Source organism: Balaenoptera ricei, chromosome 1 (genome assembly GCF_028023285.1).
Source record: "Balaenoptera ricei isolate mBalRic1 chromosome 1, mBalRic1.hap2, whole genome shotgun sequence".
Classification (NCBI taxonomy): Eukaryota; Metazoa; Chordata; class Mammalia; order Artiodactyla; family Balaenopteridae; genus Balaenoptera; species Balaenoptera ricei.
In genome coordinates this window covers 19,785,893-19,808,979 of record NC_082639.1, presented here as the reverse complement: position 1 = coordinate 19,808,979, position 23,087 = coordinate 19,785,893, and the positions used below count along the sequence as shown (strand labels likewise).

General features: G+C 40.5%; 1 protein-coding gene and 1 long non-coding RNA gene across 3 annotated transcripts in view; one reads left to right on the top strand and one right to left on the bottom strand.

The window, feature by feature from the left end:
• TMEM50A (transmembrane protein 50A) overlaps positions 1-5,510 on the bottom strand; it is a 22,006-nt gene extending 16,496 nt beyond the window's left edge. The window contains exons 1-3 of the mRNA XM_059915980.1: positions 5,339-5,510; positions 3,543-3,648; positions 1,703-1,815 (exon numbers count right to left, since the gene is read on the bottom strand). Of these exons, the coding sequence (XP_059771963.1) occupies positions 1,703-1,815; positions 3,543-3,635 (206 nt within the window). The 5' untranslated portion in view covers positions 3,636-3,648; positions 5,339-5,510. The remainder of the gene's footprint in view (positions 1-1,702; positions 1,816-3,542; positions 3,649-5,338) is intronic.
• On the top strand, positions 5,161-23,087 carry LOC132361591 (uncharacterized). 2 transcript variants are annotated; one of them, XR_009501871.1, is made up of 4 exons: positions 5,161-5,695; positions 7,693-7,843; positions 9,669-9,750; positions 21,283-23,087. It is a non-coding gene; the product is annotated as an uncharacterized LOC132361591 (long non-coding RNA). The 2 variants fall into 2 exon arrangements; XR_009501877.1 differs by lacking the exon at positions 9,669-9,750.

Here is a 23,087-nt window from a genome sequence, read left to right as displayed (position 1 = left end):
TACACGTTCCAGACATAAGAAGTCTTTTGCTGACTTTCACAGAATACTAAATTGAGATAGCCTTGCTTTCTTTAGAAGTATCCTCTGAAAATTTTAAAATATTATGGGAAACTGTTCACAATACATCAAGAAGTTAGAAAACTATGTGTGTGTGTGTGTGTGTGTGTGTGTATCTCCATTTAACTGTGTATGTGTGAGTGTCTACTGCTAGAAAGACACAGGGGCTGTGTCTATCTTATTTCTCACTTTTAGTCTCAGTGCCTAGCACAGGGATTGGCATATAGTAGGTGCTAAATACATGAACCCTAATTTTTTCACAACAACATAAAACCTTAATTTATTCATTCAAATCTAAGTTTTAAAAAGAATGATCAAAATACTCTTAATTATTTTCAGTGACCTCTTTTAAGTTATTTGGTACATAAAACAAACACATTTTAAAACAAGTTTCATATTTTTAAACAATGCAGATGTTCTTGGGCTAGTGGCTATTGGCTCTTCTTTTTCCTTGCTGAGCCACCTGAATACACTTCACAGCCCTCTGTGGGACAGCCATGACCCTGCCTCGTCAGTCTTCACCACTAGGCACATCCTCGAATGAACAACCTCTTTTTGTTCTCTGGTATTACTGGTTTTATACATATCTCAAACTTATAGAAAAGTCCCAAGTATAGTTCAAATAAATTTGTTTTCCTAAAACATTTGACACTTGCCAACATGATGACCCATAACCCCAGAAATTTGTATGTATTTCCTACAAATGGGACAGTTCTACCGAACAATACAACCATCAAGATCGGGAAATTAACAATGATCCATTCCCATTAGCTAACCATCAGACCTCATTCAAGTTCCCCGGTTGTCCCAATAATGCTCTAAATAGTAAAAGGATCCGGTCCAGAACCATGAGGGACATTTTGTTCTCCTGTCTCTTTAGTCTCCTCAGTCTGGACAGTTCCGCAGTCTTCTCTGGCTTTTATGACCTTGACCCTTTACTCCAGCCATGCTGGTCCCCTTGCCATACAGCCTTTGTGCTTGCTCTTCCGTCTGCCTGGAATGATCCTCTCTTATGTATCTCCATGATCAGATCCTTAACTTCTTCAAATCTGTACTTAAAAATCACCTTCCAGTAAGGCCTTCCTTGACTCTATTTAAAATTTCTGCACCCCCTGCTGACATCTCATATCCCCCCCTCTGCTTTTTCTCTCTAGCACTTATCATTATCTTACGTGCTATATATTTAATTTATTTCTCTTTAGTTACAATCTGCCTCACTCATTAAGGTATAAATTCCATAAACGCATGGATTTTCCTGTTTTATATACTGTATTTACTGTACCTAGAGCAGAGCCTGGGAATATAAAAGCTTAGTAAATATTTGTTGGATGAATGAATAAACAAACTCTTAGACAAAGTATATGGTTTCTGACGTGAAAGTAAAGTTATAAACACTGGCAGCCTAGAAATAAAAGGATAGCTGAGAGAAGCTGGGAGACAGAAGTGGGAGAGGAGAGGTGGAAGGAAGAACAGAAAAGAAGCCTGCTGCTTTTCTTCATCAGCCCTTCTCTATGATTTGACTTTTAAACCATGTCCCGTATGTTAATTTGGTTAACACTTAAAAAATTTAACTCTACTCAACTGTATGTAAAACATTTTTCTTTTGTGACAATCTGTAAGTCATGTCACTAACAATGACACTTACATTAGGAAGGCTATGGTTGCTATAACACCACAGGCATGGTAGGAGTGGTTGAAATCTTCCATGCTGGGATAAATGACAGCTGCATCTATGATAATCCACCAGCCTGTAAAAAACTAAAACAAACAAACCACAAAAAGGAGAAAGTACAGTTATTTCATATCTTACTGGATAAAAAGAAAGCAAGGAATCTTGCTTTCCAGCAAAGAAAGCAAGGAATCAAGCAAAGAATCTAAGTGAAGAGATCCCTTCTAATAAAGTCCAAAATTTTCTTAAATGTTCCAGCAGTTTCTTGCATATAATTAGTATATGGCTTAATATCTGATGAAAGATTAGATACCCTAAAGTCCCACAGCAATTATTATTTATTAACACTTCTTTTCTAAGTCTACTTTAGTCATTATTTTATGTTGCCATATTAAAGTCTGTAATCTAATTTTGTGAACTAGAAGTTACAATATTTCATGGCAGGAGAAAGGAAAAAAGTGATTCAGACTCCAGCTGACAGGAGGAGTGGCCTGTTGTCGATATACTATAAGCCTCCAGGAAGATATTATTGAAAATGGAAAAAAAAAAGTATTGAAAATAATATAGGGAATAATTATCGTTGATAGAATTTTAGCTAGCCTCTTGGTGTGGTGAAATAAACAATGGCTATGCAGTACTGCTTTCCCTTTTGATGAATTATAGTGCAGTCTACAGATGGTTTCAGAGATTATGCTAAATTCAATTTAAATACCAAATTATAATTTATCTTAATTTCACTTGGTTCTGGACACTATCAACGGCAAACACATAATGAAAAAACATTAAAACTGTACAAATATTTTTATCACATGAGCAGAAACAATAAGATGATATTAAGCAAATACTGACAAGTAGCTTAGAAGGTTTGGAAAGTAACCCCCTTCTCTATCCCCACTTGCAACCCTGACCTAGTTTGCTCTCAGCATTGCCATCTTCAGGGAATTATTTTAAAATAACTATTTTAGGCTAATCAAATTATTTTTATCAGGTTACAGACAGATCCATACTCCATTAATGACTTTTTTACTAGCTAGTGCAAGTACTCTTTCACTGTTTTTTTTTCACCCTTAGCTCAATGTATTCAAGATATTTTCTTCATAGACTAAAATTCAAAGCTTTTTTTTTTTAAGAGCAGAATTTCTATAGTAGTTTTGTATTTTGACATTACTTTGGAAAAATATAGGATAATTATTTTTCATAGATTATAACTGTCAGAGACTAGGCAAAGAGGACATATTTAAACTTAGAGTTTTGTTTGTTTAAAATTCACTCTTTAGAGCATATGACAACATTAGAGGACAAAACAAATATCAGATACCTTGAAGGATCTGTAATGTAAATAAGAATTTTATACTATAAATTACTTCTAAGCAATATATTTTTATGAGTTCTTTCTATTTTCTAATGAGATTGAGAAGAAAGTTAACGCTGGATCATGGAGAAACACAATCATATCTCTTGAATGGTTTTGACCTGATTGTTTCTTAAACACTTCTTTGTAACTTAATGTACTTATTAAGAGGAAGCATAATCCATGCTATGAGTAAGTGTATAAAATATACTGTCTTACTATACAATTTTTTTCATGCAGTTAAAGTAAAATAATCTAATCAAATTTCAAGCCATAATGTCAACTCTTTAAATGGAATAACTAAACCCTCCCATAAATAAAACAAAATATCAACATTTATTTTTAAAAATTCAGTAGTCAAAGATAAAATAAATAGCACTTACTTAAAGACATCACACAGAGCTTTAAATACATAAAAACAAACACACCAAAATAATGAAGGCCCAAATTATCAAGGACACTTACTAGGATACCAGCAGCAATGGAAGCAATAGTATTGCGCTTTTCCCCCCAATCAATGCATTCTGAGCATCTCAAGCCTTCTAGAAATCCAGACATTTTTTTCAGGTCACTTGAAAAAACAAACAAACAAAAAAAACCAACTAAAGTACTTCTATTGACTTGCTTCAAACCTGACTTATGTTTCTAGAAAATAATTAACAGTTTAGGAATAATTTAATAAAAGTGAAGTTACAAATACTTTATCTGGCTACATATACTTCAGAATATTTGATTTAGCTTTTGATGAATTTCCACATAACTTTGGAAAACAAAATGTGGACTCATTTAAGTTTTTTTTTTTTTAATTTAAAAGATAGTTTTGGTATATTTTAAGCAATATGAACAAAAGTGGGCATCCAAATATTGAAAAAATTTTACACTAATTATTAATTTTAATTCCAAACTAAGTTATTATGTGACTTAGATATTTACAGTCCAGCAGCACTAGCATAGCAAAGAGACAAATGATAACACTTTGGTTCTGAGTTAAAGCATGGACTCAGATGAAAAATATTTCTCTTAGCAATTTACACATTTTGTCATAGAACATGTTTCTTCACACTCAGATTAAGGAATTAAACACTGCACCCGCATCACATCCCTTCACTTCATTATTTTTTCCTTCTCCATGTCTTGTCTGTTGGCGTCATTTCTATGTAAAGAACACCCATTTCATTTTAGTAAGCTCTATCTCTGATTCTAACATGTTTTCCAGCCAAAAGAAAGCACAAAATTGAAGTCAATATTAATTCAGACCATAAAAAAAGAAGGAAAGAAAGAAAAAAAAAGAAAGGAAGGAAGAAATTAAAGAAAGAAGGAAGGAAAGAAAGAAAGGAAAGAAAGAAAGAAAACGCACTGCTATATTACCATGGCTAAATTACCATAGACGACATTTACATAAAACATTCCTTAGAGCTGGGCCATACAAACCTGGTCTGAGACACATTCATAGGATCTCTATTTCAGAATATGAAAAAGCCTGCATTAAGTGTAAATTGTTAATAATCAAGCAAACATCCTAACTCCTACAGTGAATCTTAACCTGTCCATGAAGCTACTCTGTAGCCAGCAACTATGGTTGTTCGAAAACATATTCTAAAAAAGAGCAATGAATCCAGTTGGAAACTCCCTTTTAAAAATTAAATTTAAAACTGTGATTATACCCAGTGCTAATATGCCTTTAGGACAAGTCCAATTTTGAAAATTCACTCGTTTTATTCTTCCCTGGGAGGAACAGCAAGCCAGTATGTTGTTTTCGGTTCACCCCAATGACGCCGCCCCGAATCCGTTTTTCTTTGGTTTATTACCCGCACAACTCGTGCCCAAACTCCGCCCTCCAGATTCTGGGGATCTGAGGTGCAGAGAGTGGCCTGCGACTGGGAAGATGTGGAAACTAGTTCTAGCTCTTATGGCTCGGCCATCTCCCTCGACAAGGGAACCAGCCGGCTTACACTCCTTCCGGGGTGTCAGTTTCTGCAGCTCTCAAGTAGGGGGGCATGCTGAGTTTCAGGGATCCTGTGACGTGCCGGGGAGGGCGCTGTCCGGAGTGCGGAGGAGGTCGCCCTCTCCCGCCGCCGGCCGGACACGAGTCAGCAGGAAGTGGCCAGGAAGGGTCCAGCAAGGCACAGCCTGAGCCTGCAGCTTCCCAGAGGGTGGACCCAACGACTCAGGCAGCATCAGCCGGGCAGACACTCCCGGGTCCCGGCCTCATCCGGCCTGCGGCAGTTCCTCCCCTTCCCCCACTCCTGCCTGGCACTTACGTCCAGCCCCGCGCGTGCAGTCGGTCCAGAGCCCGGTGTCGCGCCGCGCCGGGCCGCCTCACTTTCCCAGTTCCAGCCAAGAAAACAAAACAGCTACAGGCCGCCGGATACCCGGATTGAGCAGCACCGCCCCAGGAGCTCGGTCGCGCATGCGGAGACGGGGCGGAGGGAGCGGCGCGGGGAGAGTAGCACTCGCTGAGGGAGGGCTAGAGAGAGCCACGCCCACCGCGCCGACGTCTCTGCGCATGCTCCGGGCGCCAGCTGTGGGGATGCTCCGGGCGCCAGTTGTGGGGACTTTCCGCAGCGCTCAGTTCACATGTGTACGTCGGAAGTGATACTTGGGTCCGGCATTCAAGGGTAGGTGCGAGAAGTTGCTTTCTCCTAAGCTTTCGAAAGAAGGCGTTTGTTGGGGCTCTGTATCCGTCTTCAGTGAGGTGGTAAATTTTCTAGTGCTGGGGTCGCTCACACAGTTATCTCAGGCATGGGTCCTGTGTGGTGCAAAACGTAGGTCCGGGTTCGCGGCCCCACAGCACTAATCGGGGTTTTAAAGTCCCGTTTATTTTCTCAGAGCCTGGCCCCGTCCTCGCCGTAGCTTCGCCTCCGTGAGTGGCGGGGTCATTCCCGGGAGGCGGGGACCTCCCGGTTTTGGAAGCGGGCTAACTGGGCGACCCAGAGGGTCCCGGCGCGGTGACCCTCTTCTGAGACTTGACCTTTTTTCCCCGTTTGCTTTAAGGCAGGGTTTCTCAGCCTAGGCACTACTGACATTTTGGGCCAGATAATTCTGTTTTTTGAGGGGGAGCAGTCCTGTGCGCTGTAGGGTGTTTATCTGCACCCCCTTCGTTCCCCCAGTTGTGACAACCAAAAATGTCTCCAGATTGCCAGACATCCCCTCCCGGGGAAAATCGTCGGGAGATAGGATTAGGTTTAGGAGATACTCTGGGTTTTGGGGTAGTGACCCTTTTCAGAGCCGGCAGCAACGATGTCTTAGCTACGTGAACGAACTTGTGGCCGGGCTCGCCCGCTCTTCCAGACGCTCTCGTTCCTGTTCCAGCGTCTCGCTGGAGTCGGTCGTGGTCCAAGAGTCAAGAGCCCGCCCGGGAGAAGGAGCAGGTCACGGTCTCGGTCCGAAAGGCGCCACCAGAGAAAGTACGGGCGCCACTCGCAGTCTTCCTCGCGGAGCGGGTCGCGATCCCGTAGGAAGTGTCGCTCTCGGGGAAGGTCGTATTACAGAAGGGCCTTCTCGAACACGCAGGGTGACAGTACTAGGGCTTTGACCCTGTGGTGTACCCGAAAGAACACAGCACTTGGAGGGAGAGATCCAGGAAGAGGTCGCAGAGCAGAACCCCGTTTTCTGTAAATAAAAAAGGTGGGTGGGTTATTTGTGGTTAAGAGAGGCGCACAGGTTCACCTCTTTTTACATGTAGGGCGACAGTATATGAGTAGGCTAGGGAACCAAGGTTGTTGTGTCATTTAATTTCTTTGATTTCTTTTGATGTATGAAATCTCTGTAGCTTTGGGTTGGGGGCGGTATTATCTTTTTTAAAATAAATTTATTTATTTTATTATTTTATTTTATTTATTTATTGTTTCTGGCTGCGTTGCGTCTTCGTTGCTGCGCGTGGGCTTTCTCTAGTTGCGTCGAGCGGGAGCTACTCTTTGTTGCGGTGCGCGGGCTTCTCATTGCGGTGGCTTCTCTTGTTGCGGAGCATGGGCTCTAGGCGCGCGGGCTTCAGTAGTTGTGGCTCCCAGGCTCTAGAGCACAGCGTCAGTAGTTGTGGCGCACGGGCTTAGTTGCTCCGAGGCATGTGGGATCTTCCCGGACCAGAGATCGAACCCGTGTCCCCTGCACTGGTAGGCGGATTCTCAACATTGCACCACCAGAGAGGCCCGTAGGGGCGGTATTATCTGATTAGCAGACAAAACTATACAATCACAATCCATAGCCTATTTTTAAATGGACATCATTCATACCCCTCGAGATTAAAGATTAATTGTGGCTTTAAATGGCTCAGGGTGGAGGAATCTAGTACAGGCAGTTCTTAATGGAACCTTTTAAATATCTATTAATGACATTAGTTTACCAGCTCTGAGCAGCTTTAACAAATCTTGCCTTCAGCTTTTAATAAGTTAACTAATGACTGCGGGAGGAACGGTATTAATTTTCCTTTCTCTTTTGCGTTTTCTGTCTCCACCCTTTTTTACATTTACTGGCATAACAAGACTGTGGAGTATTTTATAAACATAAGTGAGCATCTTTATCTTGCTTTTATAATAAAGTGCATCCTTAGTTTGTCATTCTTAGCCTTTTTGGGGTATGCTATAGAATTAATGAGTGTTCGGTGTTTTCTTTGTAGGTAAAATGGAGCTATTAGAAAATAGCAAAAGCAAGTGCAGCTAAATCATTCGGAACAGCCAACCTTGACTTCCCAGCTAGTCTCAGAACTGTTCCTTGTATCTAAAGAAAGAAACTGTGGAACAGCTGTACTAAATACTGCAAAGTTCAAGGTAAGCCACATTTATCCAAACAAAACTTACAGAAAAACTACCATCAGAAAGATTTGGCTAACCATTTTTATCTGATTTACCTTAGACTATACTTCTCAGAAAGTCTAGCTAAACCTAATTTGCTAAAGTCAAAATAGCAGATCTGAAAATACTAGACAGGCTCTCACTCATGAAAATGAGAGAGTAATGAACTTTATTTTTGGTGACCAACCATACCAGATTGGGACTGTCCCTGAAAGTCCCATATTCCAAGGAATCCCTCCTGGGTAAAAAAATGCCCTGGTTCTCAGCAGTGAGTGCAAAGATTAGCAGGGGAGAGGAGGGGTGCAAAACCCATATTATGGCCCCCCAAAAAAGAGGCTGAAGACTACACCTTTTTTATGAATACGATGATAGTCTGCCTTCTGTTAACCACAAATGAATATGGTGATTGTCAGCCTTCCCTTGACCAGTGATATTGGCAACCATTTGTGTGGTTCACATAGTATATCCATTGTAGCCTTCTCTCAGAGCAACTTAAGTTCTAGTCAGGAATGTTAACAGTCCAATTAACTGTTTGCTCTGTATGGAGATAGTGCTAGTGTAATTTTTAACTTTATGAATATTGTGACCATGTTTTCTAAGAGTTCAGATAATGAAAATGAGAGTGAGTTCCATACCAATGCCAGCATGACCCAGACAATACCAAGAAAGAAGACTAAATGGCTATGTTATTTTAATGACAGATGGAAGGACACTTACTACTGGATTAGGGAGGTAAATAATCCAAAAGGAGCATACTGCACAATATGTAGAAAAGAATTCGGGGTTGGCCATGGTGGAGAAGGGGATGTGAAGACACATATGGGGACCAAATCCCACAAATCCGGGATGAGACAAGCAAGCACTTTTGAATCAATACAAAGTGTTTTTGTCTCCCCAAAACACACCAGTGCTCAATGGAAAATAGCAGCTGCTGAATTAGCTTGGGCATATCATACAAATGAGCATGCGTTGTTCTATTGCTCTCTTGATCGCTCTGTGAAGCCGAGTAAAGTTACATATCCTGATTCAGAGGTTGCAACTAAAATGTCTTGTGGGCGAACAAAAGGGGCGATTTTGATCATGGATGTGTTGGCCCCTTACAGTATAGAGCTGATCCTGTCAGATCTTACCAGCAATCGTGCTTTCTATGGTATATCAAGTGATGTGTTGAATCATGGCAATAAAAAGTGTTCCCCCTAGCTCTCAGGTACCTCGATTTGAAAAATGGAGTTTCAAACTGTCTTCTTGACTTCTATGAAGATTTTAATGAAACCTCAGAAAACACAAAACAAAAGATTGTTGATATCCTATCCAAATACAAACTAGACTTTGCGCACCTATCTGCATATTCAGCAGATAGTGCAGATGTAAATTTCAGCAAATTCCATTCAGTCTATATACTTCTTACCAAAGACAATGAAAACATCTTACCTGCTAAATGTCCTGCACAGCTTGTACACAAGACTGCTAAAAAGGGGTGTGATTTGCTTTCCTGTGACATTGAGGCTTTCATAATGAAGGTTTTGGGTTACTTTTCAGTTTCTTCAAAACATGTAGAAGCACTTAATGAGATTTTTGACTTTGTAGAAATGGAAGGAGAGAGACTCCTTAGACAGATGCCAACAAGATGGCTGTCATTGTTGCCAGCCATAGGAAAGATGTTAAAATGTTGGCCTACTATAGAATCCAATTTCAAACTGTGGGAAAAGAAGAATGTCCTTCTCTAATTTGGAAGTACGTTGAAGATGAGAATGGAGAAAAGGATTACAGTACAACAGAAATTTATATGCTTTTTCTCCAGAACTGCGTGATGATCTTTGAAGAGGCCATAAGGAGCCTAGAAAAGGATAAACTGTCTGCACCTGCGTTATTTGATACTATGTGTAAGTTGTGACAAAAACTCACACAGCAAAAAAATGACTCATTTTTTGGAAAGAAAACTGCTTTAGAACTGAAAAGAATGTCACCAGAAAAGGGCAACCAAATTAAACAGGATTTTCTCAACTTCTTTACTAGAACAATAACTCATTTGGAATCCAATTTCGATTTCACAAGTTCAAATTACCTCTGTGCTTTAAAACCATTTTCCCTGAGAAAGAGAGGTTTAACTTACAAGGACATTCAATGTGCTTCAGAATGTTTAAAAATGATGGATATTTTAGACATGGATAACCTCTATGATGAATTTATAGATGCAAAGGACCTGATTGACAAACAGCTGGTCTACCAAAATAAGCCTGTAGATAAAAAATGGATGGACATTTTTGGAGAGCTAGAAATTAATTCCTGCAAGTCCCAAAACTTGCTGTTGCTAGTAAGTAAAATCCTAAGTATTCCACCCTCAAATATTTTTATTGAGAGGATATTTAGATTGATGTCATCACATGGGACAGACACCATGAATCAGTGTAATGTGGGTTTGATAAGAGCACAACTGCATACATTTTTAGAAGAATTTCAAAATTCTTGGTGCCTATGACCCTGGACTACCTGATTTTTACCGGTTTGTTAACACTGAGTCCAGGAAATGCTCAAAATTGGCTTCAAGAAATATATTGGAAAGACCCCACCTAAAATTTTGAAGGCCCCAACAAACATGCCTCCAGAGGTAGAATAAAAAGAGCAAGAAAATAATTCAGCGGCTTCTTGAAGAAGTTCCCAAGATTTTCCCTATGAGAATTGACTGGGCCATATTACAATCCTGTTTTAGAAAAAAAAACCAGTGGCAGATTTCTGAATTAGTTTAGAAGTAGTACTTAGACAATATTGTGGTCTCAAAGACCTGGGGACTGGTTTTGCCTTGTGTGCTCATTTTGGTAATGGGCTTAACCCAGAACTCAATGGTTTGTTACGGGAACATAAATTAGAATCAGAAGCCACTTCTCTCCCAGAGCTTCAACATCTTGCTCAACATTTTGAAAGAACAACAGAACAGAAAAAGGCTGCTATCAAGAAAATAAATTCATGGCCCTACGACTGCAACAACCTTGACCCAACTTCAAGAGGTCCATTCCTACTCCAAGTTTTGCCCCTATTGATAGAGATACCTGCAAATACTGTAATCAAAAGGGGCATTGGAAGAACAGCCCACTTTTTTTTTTCTTTTTTGGCTGCACCACACAGCATATGGAACCTTAGTTCCCCAACCAGGGATCGAACCTGCGCCCCTTGCATTGGAAGCACGGAGTCTTAACCACTGGACTGCCAGGGAAGTCCAAGAACAGGCCACTTTTAGCAATCCAGTTGCCCTATAAGAGAGAGCTCTCAACTCCCAGATTCTTGTGATGACTGTCAACAATGGTAAGGCTCCAAGAAATTGCCCAGTAAGCTACTTTCAATAATTCCTTTAACTCGAGAATGAAAATTAAACTAAACTTAAATGGAGAAATTTTACCATGTTGATAGATACCAGAGCAACTCTACTTTTTCTTTCTTTTTTTTTTTTTGGCTGTGCCATGAGGCCGGTGGGATCTCAGTTCCCCACCAGGGGTTGAACCTGAGCCATGGCAGCGAAGGCCCCGAATCCTAACCACTAGGCCACCAGGGAACTCCCTTCCCCCGATCCCCCCAACTCTATTTACTTTAAAACCACCATGACACATGAAGAACCTCCTCAGAGTAATAAAAATATCTTAGCAGTGGGAGTTTCCAGTCAAGTTCAAAGAGTTCCTTTATTGGAATCCATAACTGTTGGCTCTTTCTCTGAAAGTCATACTTTTCTATTATGCAGTACTACCCCTGTGAATTTCCTAGGTAAAGACCTGCTTTCTATAGCTATTTACTATTTATAATAGCCAAGACATGGAAGCAACCTAAATGTCATCAACAGATGAATGGATAAAGAAGATGTGGTATGTATACATACACACACACACACACACACACAGACACACACACACACCCCAATGGAATATTACTCAGCCACAAGAAAGAATGAAATTATGCCATTTGCAGCGACATGGATGGACCTAGAGATTATCATACGAAGTGAAGTAAGTCAGACAAAGAAAGACAAATATAGTATGACATCACTTATATGCGGAATCTTAAAAAATGATACAGGGACTTCCCTGGTGGTGCACTGGATAAGACTGCGCTCCCAATGCAGGGGGCCTGGGTTCGATCCCTGGTCAGGGAACTAGATCCCACATGCGTGCTGCAACTAAGAGTTTGCATGCCACAACTAAGGAGCCTTCGTGCTGCAACTAAGGCGCCTGCGAGCCACTACTAAGACCTGGTGCAACCAAATAAATAAATATTTTTTTAAAAAATGATACAAATGAACTTATTTACAAAGCAGAAATAGACTCACAGACAGAAAACAAACTTATGGTTACCAAAGGGGGAAGGGGGAGGGGAGGAATAAATTAATAGACACACACTACTATATATAAATAGATAAACAACAAGGACCTACTATATGGCACAGGGAACTACATTCAATATCTTGTAATAAATAACCTATAACGGAAAAGAATCTGAAAAAGTTATACATATATAACTTTGCTGTACACCTGAAACTAACACAACATTGTAAATCAATTATACTTCAATAAGAAGTTGGTTGTTTTGGGGGGAGAAAAAGATCTGCTTTCTAAATTACAAGGCCAAATAAAATTTTCCTCAGGAGAAATAACCTTAGACTTTCCAGACTCATCAGACACTGAAGCATTATGTGTTCTCCAAGTCCAAATTGATTGTCCAGAGGAGACTACTAAATTCCATAAAAGTATAGATGTTATAGATCTCTCTGAAATCCCTGATACTTTTTATCAGGGATAAAAAGTATTAAAATTCAGAATGATCATTAAAATTCAGAATGATCCTTCTAAACTGCTTCCTAACTCACCTCAGTACCCCTTAAAGCCTGAAGCCATATAAGGGGTCACCCCTATAATAGAAGATTTATTAAGTCGGAGGCTAATTATCCCCTGTATCAATTCTTGCAGTGCTCCTATCTTGCCTTTAAAGAAACCCTGTAGATGGGGATGGAGATTTGTATAAGACCTTAGAGCCATAAGTAAGAGCCACTGTGATACTGACGTTTCCAGGGGTACCAAACCCAAGTACTTTGTTGGCAAATATACCAACTGAATCCAAATGCTTTACGGTTGTGATCTTATGCTATGCTTCTTCAGCATCCCTGTGTACAAAGTAAGTCAATATTTATTTGCTTTTACTTGGAGAAATCAAGTCGTATCGGACGATAATGCATCAGGGATTTACCGAGGCTCCCCCACACTTCACAAATTTAACATCAGGATTTAAACACTCTGCTGCAATTTCTCAGAAATTCTACCTTGATTTAATATGTAGATGATTTAATATGTAGGAATCGATTCAACATATCTGTTACAACGACTGGCTTATAAAGGCTGTAAGGCCTCAAGATAAGCTTCAGTTACCACAAGAGATGGTTCATTATCTAGGTCATGACTTCTCTGCAAAAGGAATCTTTCTGTCTTTAGAAAGAATAAATACCATTCGGGACTTCCCTGGTGGTGCAGTGGTTAAGACTCTGCAGTCCCAGTACAGGGCACCCAGGTTTGATCCCTGCTCAGGGAACTAGATCCCACATGCATGCCACAACTAAGGAGCCTGCCCCCCGCAACTAAGGAGCCCACCTGCTGTAACTAAGACCTGGCACAACCAAATCAATAAATAAGTATATATTAAAAAAATAAATAAATACCATTCAAAATTATCCTAGACCCGTAAGGATTCCTTGGACTTTCAGGATATTGTAGGTCCTGAGTCTCATATTTTTCTTTATTGGCTTCCCCACTCTATGAACTAAAAATAGCACTCAGGAATCTCTTCCTTGGGAAATAAAATATAAGGAAACCTTTACTGAACTCAAATGGGCTTTACAAAATCCTCCCACATTATTACCCCCCAAATGTACTAGACCCTTTGTATTGTTCATCCATGAATGGAACAATCGGGCTTTAGGAGTCCTCACTCAAGAACATGGAGGAAAAAATAGACCTATAGCCTCTTACAGCCTGCAGTTGGACCCAGCAGTCAGGGCATATCCAAATTGTTTAAAAGCAGTAGCTGCAGCAACAAAAAATTGTAGAGTCTTCCTCAGAACTTTTTCAGGGAAATGATTCATACCTACAGGTTCCTCATGCTATAGAAAGTTTACTAAATACTGAGCATTCACAGCATTTCTCAGTCAGGAGACTAACATCTTATGAGATTCTGCTCCTTCCTGTGTCCTTCAAACCTATGCATTCTTTGCTATAACTCTTTAAACCCTGCTGCCCTCCTACCTTTACCCAACAAAGGAGAGACGTATAACTGTGTTGAATTGGTTCCTCAAAATTTGACTCCGAGATTAGATTTACAGGAAACCCCATTAACCAATCCAGAATTAATACTCTGTTGATGGCTCCTATGCCAAAAATTCTGCAGGAAAATATCAGGCTCTTATGTTGTTACTACCCCAAATGAATTATTAGAAAGGAAAGTTCTTCCCCAATTTAATTCAGCACAACCTGCAGAGTTAGTTGGCCTGACTCAAGCCTGTAAGTTAGCCAAAGATAAAATTATAAATAAGTATGACCAATAGAGAGTATGCTTTTGGAGTAGTCCATGATTTTGGTATACTGTAGAAACAGGGAATTCCTAACATCAAATGGCATGCCTATAAAAAATGGACCTCAGATTGCTGAGCTCCTCTGCACTATTACTACCTTCACAAGTTGCTGTCAGAAAAGTTGAAGCTTATACAGATCAGACCATGAATATCAAGGAAATGTTCTAGCTGACTTTTATGCTAAGGTTGCAACTCAAGAGATTCAAAATGTACCAAAACTCTATAACGAATTAACTCCATAAAATTGATCCAAATCAAATCACTTATGATAACTTATTTAACAGACAAGCAAGTTTATCTATATTAGAAAACAAAAGTGGCACCAAGTAGGATGAAAATTTGATATAAAAAGAAGACTGGTAGGCCCTGAGTAGCCACCTGGTGTGTTTCCTGAATCCCTCAAGTTGACACTTTTGCGAGCACTCTATGACTATTCACCATGGAATTGACAAAATGATTCAAATTATGAAAAAGTATTGGTGGGGTAACTGTTCTAAGATGGTGTGAAACATCTCTAATTAATGTCTAACCTGCCAATCACATATCCTGGGTAAGTCCATTATAGTGGCTCCAGAACTGCTCCCTCACCATCTGGACCATTTAAACATTTGCATTTGCATTTCATTCATTTGCCTCCTTCTATGGGCCATCAGTATGTACTTAATAATAGTATGTCTGTTTTCTAGATGGGTAGAAGCTTTTCCATGTTGGAAAGCTGTTGCCACCACTATAGCAAAGAAATTATTACAAAATGTTTTTCCCCTTCAGGGAATCCCAAACTTAATTTATTTTTTAAATTTTATTTATTTATTTTTCACTGCATTGGGTCTTCGTTGCTGTGTGCGGGCTTTCTCTAGTTGCAGCTAGCGGGGCTACTCTTCGTTGCAGTGCGCGGGCTTCTCTTGTGGAGCATGGGCTCTCGGCGTGCGGGCTTCAGTAGTTGTGGCACGCGGGCTCCGTAGTTGTGGCTCCCAGGCTTAGTTGCTCTGCGGTATGTGGGATCTTCCCGGACCAGGGCTTGAACCCCTGTCCCCTGCGTTGGCAGGCAGCTTTTTTTTTTTTTTTAATTAATTTATTTATTTTTGGCTGTGTTAGGTCTCGTTTCTGTGCGAGGGCCTTCTCCAGTTGCGGCAAGCGGGGGCCACTCTTCATCATGGTGCGCGGGCCTCTCACCATCGCGGTCTCTCTTGTTGCGGAGCACAGGCTCCAGACGCGCAGGCTCAGTAGTCGTGGCTCACGGGCCTAGTTGCTCCGCGGCATGTGGGATCCTCCCAGACCAGGACTCGAACCCGTGTCCCCTGCATTGGCAGGCAGATTCTCAACCACTGCGCCACCAGGGAAGCCCCTGGCAGGCAGCTTTTTAACCACTGCGCCACCAGGGAAGTCCCCAAACTTAATTTCAAGTGATAGAGGGATTCACTTTACTGGACAAGTTATAAAACAACTAGACAAGGTTATTCAAACGTAATGGCACTACCACTGTCCCTGTCATCCTCAATCTTCAGGAAAGGTTGAATGCACCAATGGCATTCTAAAATTAAAATTGACAAAATTAACTGAGACTACAGGATTACCTCGGCCTAAAGCGTTACCTTTAACTCTTATGACAATAAGATCAACACCTTTTGGAAAATATAAGTTGACGCCTGATGGACTTATATATACTAACAAATATAATATAGATAGCTAGTGGGAAGCAGCCGCATAGCACAGGGAGATCAGCTCGGTGCTTTGTGACCACCTAGAGGGGTGGATAGGGAGGGTGGGAGGGAGATGCAAAAGGGAGGAGATACGGGGATATATGTATAGGTATAGCTGATTCACTTTGTTATAAAGCAGAAACTAACACGCCATTGTAAAGCAATTATACTCCAATAAAGATGTTAAAAAAAAAATAAGTTGACGCCTGATGAAATCATTACTGTGTGACCCATGCCCTTAATGATAGAACCCCACATGCTCGTCCAGCTCTTGTGAACTCTGATATGACCAAGTACTGTAAGGCTCTAGTGCAATATTAGAAGCTTATTTACAGCAGGTCAAAGAGGCCTTTAGAGACCCTCAACCTGATGAGGACTTTCTACCCCACACTTTGGAACCCAGTGACAGTATTCAGGAAAACACATCAACCAAAAGCTGCACTTGAACCTTGATGGTGTCCCATCAGGTTCTTTTAACCTCTCAGATAGTAGTCAGATTACAGAGTGTTGAACCGTGGGTTCATATCTTTCAACTAAAAAGAACTCCCTCAGACTCTCGGACCTGTCAACCTACAGCCGACTTAAAATTAAGGATACCAGGGAAAAATTTTCCCCAGAAGCAGACAACCACATGATGTAGACAACTTTCCCAAGTCAATGGAACAAGACCACTGGTGCCAAAATTAACATGCTTTTATTATTAATAATTGTATTAAGCCTTTACTAATGTTAAGTATAAACACCTCTTAATTGACACTGTACAAAAAAAAATAGCAAGAGTGACTAATTAAGTAGAATGTTGGATATGTACCCAGACTGATGAAGAACCTGATGTATTCTTACTGTTATATCTTGCTAACAGAACAGTTTGGTATCAACCCAGTGGATTATGGACACATTCCTAAAGCCTAACTAACCAGCTCTTCCCAATTATATTTCCTATTCATCCTCCAATAAAAGAAAAATTTCCACTTCATATTTTCAGTAATCAAACAGATTGTCCCTCTTTGGGACTTATCACTCCTCAGTAGTGTAATGAAACTGTTCGGATTAGACTTTCTTAACAAAACTCTAAAGATTCTCTACCTATATTCATTACCAATACTATGACCAAAATAAAATTTCCCTGACTGGATGTTCTCCAATCCCTAATCCCATGGCGAATTCTTCCTTCTGTCTAAATTCAGTAATCGAAGCAATACTTGCTCATGATTCTTGAAGAAACCTCGGGTAACCAATCCACAAATTGCCCAAGCCAAGACCATCAGAACTTAACTCTGTCCCTAAGAGGAGTGGGGCTTTATTTCCAATGCAACACCACCCTATATCAGGAACTTCCCCTAAACTGGAATGGTCTTTCTGGGTTAGAGCTATTAACTCCCAATAGTCAGAAACAAAAAAAATATCTGTTCATGAAACCACCAATCTTGATTCATTTATTCATAAGATAACGTTCATAAGAGAAATCCATGAAGCACCAAAATCCTCTCACTACACACAATGCTGGATTCCTTCCTTTGTCAGAGCATTAATTCTTCATATTGGCACCTGTAAATTAGAAAAGGCTGTTTTATATATCTCTAAAACTTAAAAAAAAAAAGCTTCAGTGACACAGCTAATTCTCTCCAAGCCTTAGATACCAAGGTTTCCAGCCTTGCTTCAGAAGTCTTACAAATAGAAGAGTCTTAAGCACCTAACTGCCCAACAAGGAGGTGCGTATATTGTCATTGGTGAAAAATGTTTCCATGCTAATAAATCAGGAATTGTTACCCCAAATTTAAAAGATCTTAAAGGTCAGATGTTCATCTTCGCCAAATAGGTGACACGGTTCACCCACTGATTTCTTCAGTTAAGTCTTGGCTCCTGGGAATCTCTGCCCTAGGGAATTTTTCAGTCCTTGGGTATTATTCTCATAGTCATCACATCAATTTCCCTAGTGTGTTGCATCTTCTCAAGAGATTTAAATACCTTTCAGCAGCTACTCACGCATCAAATGATGTCCATCAGGATTAGGCAACTAGAAGAACTCAATGATCCAACCACCCATGTCTACCATGACTATACAACTGTCAGTAATAGTGACTGCACACAACCCACCCCCCACCGCAAAAAAAAAAAAAGAAAGGAATTCCCTGGTGGTCCAGTGGTTAGGACTTGGCGCTTTCACTGCCAGGACCCAAGTTCATTCCCTGGTCGGGGAACTGAGATCCTGCAAGCCTCGTGGTGCATCCAACAAACAAACAAACAAAAAACCAATCCATCCTACCAACATCAACAGTGGTACCCGAGAGTAACCCTATACTAGAACATATACAGGAACAAGAACTTGCTGAGAGTTTGACCAAAAGTGGAGACCAGCCTTAAAAATCCCCCAAGCAGGGACTTCTCTGGTGGTCCAGTGGCTAAGACTGCACTCCTGATGCAGGGGGCCAGGGGTTTGATCCCTGGTCAGGGAACTAGATCCCACATGCCACAACTAAGTGTTCGTATGCCGCAACTAAAGATGCCACATGCGGCAACGAAGATCCCGAGTGCCGCAACTAAGACCCAGAGCAGCCAAATAAATAAGTATTAAAAAAAAAAAAATCCCCTGAGCAGACAAAACCAATTAGGCCATGAAAGGGAAACTTAATCTAGCTTATTTCATGAATGTAAACGAAATTCAATTTAGGTTATTTCTTGTAAATGCCTCTGATAATCATAAATGAAATTTAAATTGTCTTCCTAAAATAGTATAAGATAATCACTTTTAACCAATCTCCTACTGTATGGAAACCCCTATTGTAATAATCAATCATTGTAAAGGTTGAACAACTTCCTATTCTCGTGTTATAAGCCATCCTGTAAGGACATGCCTCTGAGCTTCTTGCCACTTTCTATCTGAAGTCTACCAGTTTGCGAACTCTTCTTTTGTATGCGCAGTAAACTCTTAACATTTTACTTTGATCTGATTTTATTTTTGACAGGTCTTAACAGAAATGAGGGAGGCTTTCTAGAAAAAGGAAGAGTATTAGGAAAAAGTACAGAATTAGAGAAGTGTAGACATGTCAAAAGAAAATGAGATAGATTAATTTGACCTGAAAGGCCAGTTGAGACCAGCTCATAAAGGGTTTTTTGAAAGCCCAATTTGAGTTAGTAGGCAATGGACTCCCCTTAAAGTTCCTTTGCAGAGGAGAGGGAAATCATCTGAGCTGACCTTACGAATACTTTGGAATCAGTTACTAGGTTACACTGAAGTAGGATTAGACTATCGATCTGGAGACCCCGAAGGTACTTTTGTAAAGAAGTAGGCAAGAGGTGTTAAGGAAGCATGGGATCCCTACAGAGAGAACAGGATGACTTTGCACTGAATATTACAGGGAGGATCAGGTTTGGTGTGGAGAGTAGGTGTTGAAGTTAGCTTTGCACAAGCTGAAATTTTCAAACAGCTGGAGCCTCAGGTCTAGACCTTGGAGAAAAGGCTAAAGATGTGGGATCCATTGTTCAGAAACCCTTGAAGTAGATGCAAGAATAAAGAAAAAAGGGAGGGTTCAAGACAGCCTTAGGAATTGCCTACATTTTAGGAAGTGGAAGGAGGAACAGTTAAGGAAAATAAAGTGTGATCACAGAAGAACAGCTAGGGGAGTTCAGTGCCATGGTAGCCAAGGAAAGAAGAGCTTCAGAAAGAAGGCATTAAGATAAAAAGTATAAAAACAGAAAAAAACTTTTGGCAATTTGGAGGCCATGGAAGATTAACTTTAAGAGAATGGTTCTATTAAAAGATTAATGAAAGAGATTTAAAGGTGTCTTATGGACCTTTTCACACACCATTGATTCCCTGATGTTCACCTTCCCCTGTGTTTAAACTGAAGACCCGTGGCACCATGTGCCCTCCCTAGCTGAGCAGATATAAACAGGGTTCTAGTCATGGCTCCCGTGAGTAGCTGGGTGGCCTCCTATTTGAAAAATAACTTCTGAAAGGGCCGAGGCTTGGGAGAGAACACTCAATTTCCTTCTAGCTTCAGATGCCACGGTACAGAGGTAAAAAAGAAGTTCCATGTACATGAAGCTCAGATCTTATGGGAGAGATAAAAGACATAAACAGAAGAAACAATCAATAACCAGAGGACTCTATCATAAAATACAGGTATAGACAATTAGAGAATGAGGGCGACTCAAGCTACTAACAATGTGAGGTGTGAACCTTCCCTCATGGTAAACACAATACCAGAAATAATAAAAATAATACTCTTGTCTCCAATGAACAAGGAGGCCATTAAAAGCTTTGGCTTTAGAGCTAGACACACCTGAGTTTAATGCCTGGCTTGGGTACACCTAGGTCTATAATACTGAATAAGTGATGTAACCTCTCCAAGCTGCAGTTTTCTCAGGTCTATAGCACTATCTCTTTCACTGTGGGCTGTGATGAGAATTACACGAGTATGGAAAAGGTACTGGCATAGTTCCTGGTACCTAGGAAAAGCTCAATTCATATTTGTTGAATGAATGAATATGAGCTAGTAATCTTAAGAGCTCTCTGGGGGAGGTAAGACCTTGGAATATATGTGAAATGCAAGGGGAGGAGGGGTTCCACGGACACTAATGGAGGGACAATAAAGCAGGGTGGTTAAGGCATGGACTTTGTAGGCAGATCTGGGTTCAAATATCAGTTCTGTCACTTATAATACTATGATTGAGGAAATCACCTAATTCTAAACCTTGTGAACAGAAAAAAAAAAAACTGAAGCAAAAATGTCAAACATCTTTTTTTTACTGCAATAAAATGTATGTAACATACAATTTATCATTTTAACCATTTTTAAGTATATGGTTTTGTGGCATTAAGTATATTCACATTGTGCATCCGTCACCACCAGCCATCTCCATGGATACATAGATATGAGTTACATTGTTGGTTTTTTTTTCCTTTTTAACTTGGATTTACAGAAAAAATGAACAGATAGTGTAGAAGTTTTCATATTACACCCCCACACACAGTTTCCCTATGAACATTGTGCATTAGTGTGGTACATTTGGTATAATTAATGAACTGATATTGATGCATTATTATTACTGAAGTCCATAGTTTATACAGATTTCCTTAGTTTTTACCTAATGTCTTTTTTCTGTTCCAGGATCCCATCCAGGACAGCACATTACATTTATGTCTCCTGAGGCTCCTCTTAACTGTGACAGTTTCTCAGACTTTCCTTGTTTCTGATGCACAGATTTGAGGAGTACTGGTCAGGAATATTGTAGGTGTTGGCTATTTTTTGTATGTAACATTTCATGATTAAAAATTACTAATCAGGGGGACTTCCCTGGTGGTCCAGTGGTTAAGAATCCATCTGCCAATGCAGGGGACACAGGTTCCATCCCTGGTCTGGGAAGATCCCATATGCCGTGGGGCAGCTAAGCCCGTGCACCATACTACCAAGCCCGAGCTCTAGAACCCGCGTGCCGCAACTACTGAGCCTGCGTGCTGCAAATACTGAAGCCTGCACGCCTAGAGCCCGTGCTCCACAACAAGAGAAGCCACTGCAGTGAGAAGCCCACGCACCGCAACGAAGAGTAGCCCCTCTCGCCGCATCTAGAGAAAAGACTGCGCGCAGCAATGAAGACCCAGCGCAGCCAAAAAACAAAAAAGAACCAAAGAGTGGTGATCATTAAAAAAAAAAAGAAAAATTAGTAATCAGGGAATTCCCTGGTGGTCCAGTGGTTAAGAATTCGTGCTTCTACTGCAGGGGGCACAGGTTCGATTCCTGGTTGGGGAACTAAGATCCTGCATGCCATACGGCACGACCAAAAAGAGAAAAAAAATAGTAATCAATTCTGATAGCAATACCTGTTGGGCCTACCTTAAAACACACACACACACACACACACACACACACACACACACACACACCCCACCTCTGTGCTATCAATTTAGTGCAAGCCAGCATCATTTCTCACTCTAATCACTGCAGTTGTCTCTCTGCTCTATATTGGGCCTCCACTCCTCCCATCTTTTCTCCACACAGCAGCCAGAGAGGTTTTAAAATATAAATCAGCTTCTATTTCTTCTGGTCTCCAGATGCTTCAATGGCTTCTTTTCTTGTAGACTAAAATACACTACAGTATCCTTCATGCTCTCATCACTTACCACTCTTCCCCCGGCTTACTCTGCTCTGTCACACTGGCTTCCTTGTAGCCCCTGAAACACACCGCACTCCTGCCCTAGGACCGTTGCACCTGTCCTTTACCTGGAACGTTCCTCCTCCGCACAGCCACAGGCTCACTCCTCCACTCTTTCTAGTCTCTGCTCAGATGTCATCTCTTCAGAGAGGCATTCCCTCGCACCTTATCTTGCAGCCCGCCCCCCACAAGTTGTCCTCTTTCTCCTTAACTTTTTTTTTAATTCAAAATATCACTACCTGACATTACATTCTACATCTTAATTTATTGTCTGTCTCTTCCATTAGAATACAAGTTTCACGAGGCCAAGCACTTAATACAACTTGTTTATTGCTGTATCTTAGGCTCAAAGTTAACACTCAATAACTATTGGTTACATTAATTAGTCAATAAAATACTTTTTTTTTTTTTTACAAGGAAGTTGGTTGTTAGGTAAGGTGGTTCACAGTCTGGGACTCCTGAACTCCTAGATATCTTTGAAGGTGGCAGTTTTCTGAATTTCTAAAGATCTGGTCAGACTACAATTTACTTACCGGGGGATGGTTCATTAATGGATATATCTCCAGAATCTGGGATAATTCCTTGAATACACTGAGCACTCAATAGAGATACCTGTATTATAATTAACTGGAATGAAATTGGCAATGTGGCAAAGCCAAGTCTTTGTGATGGCAGCATATCTGAAAGGCAGAGGAATACTGAGAAAGTTTATGTACGAGGACAATAATCACACATTAAAATTATATAATGTTTGTTAATAACA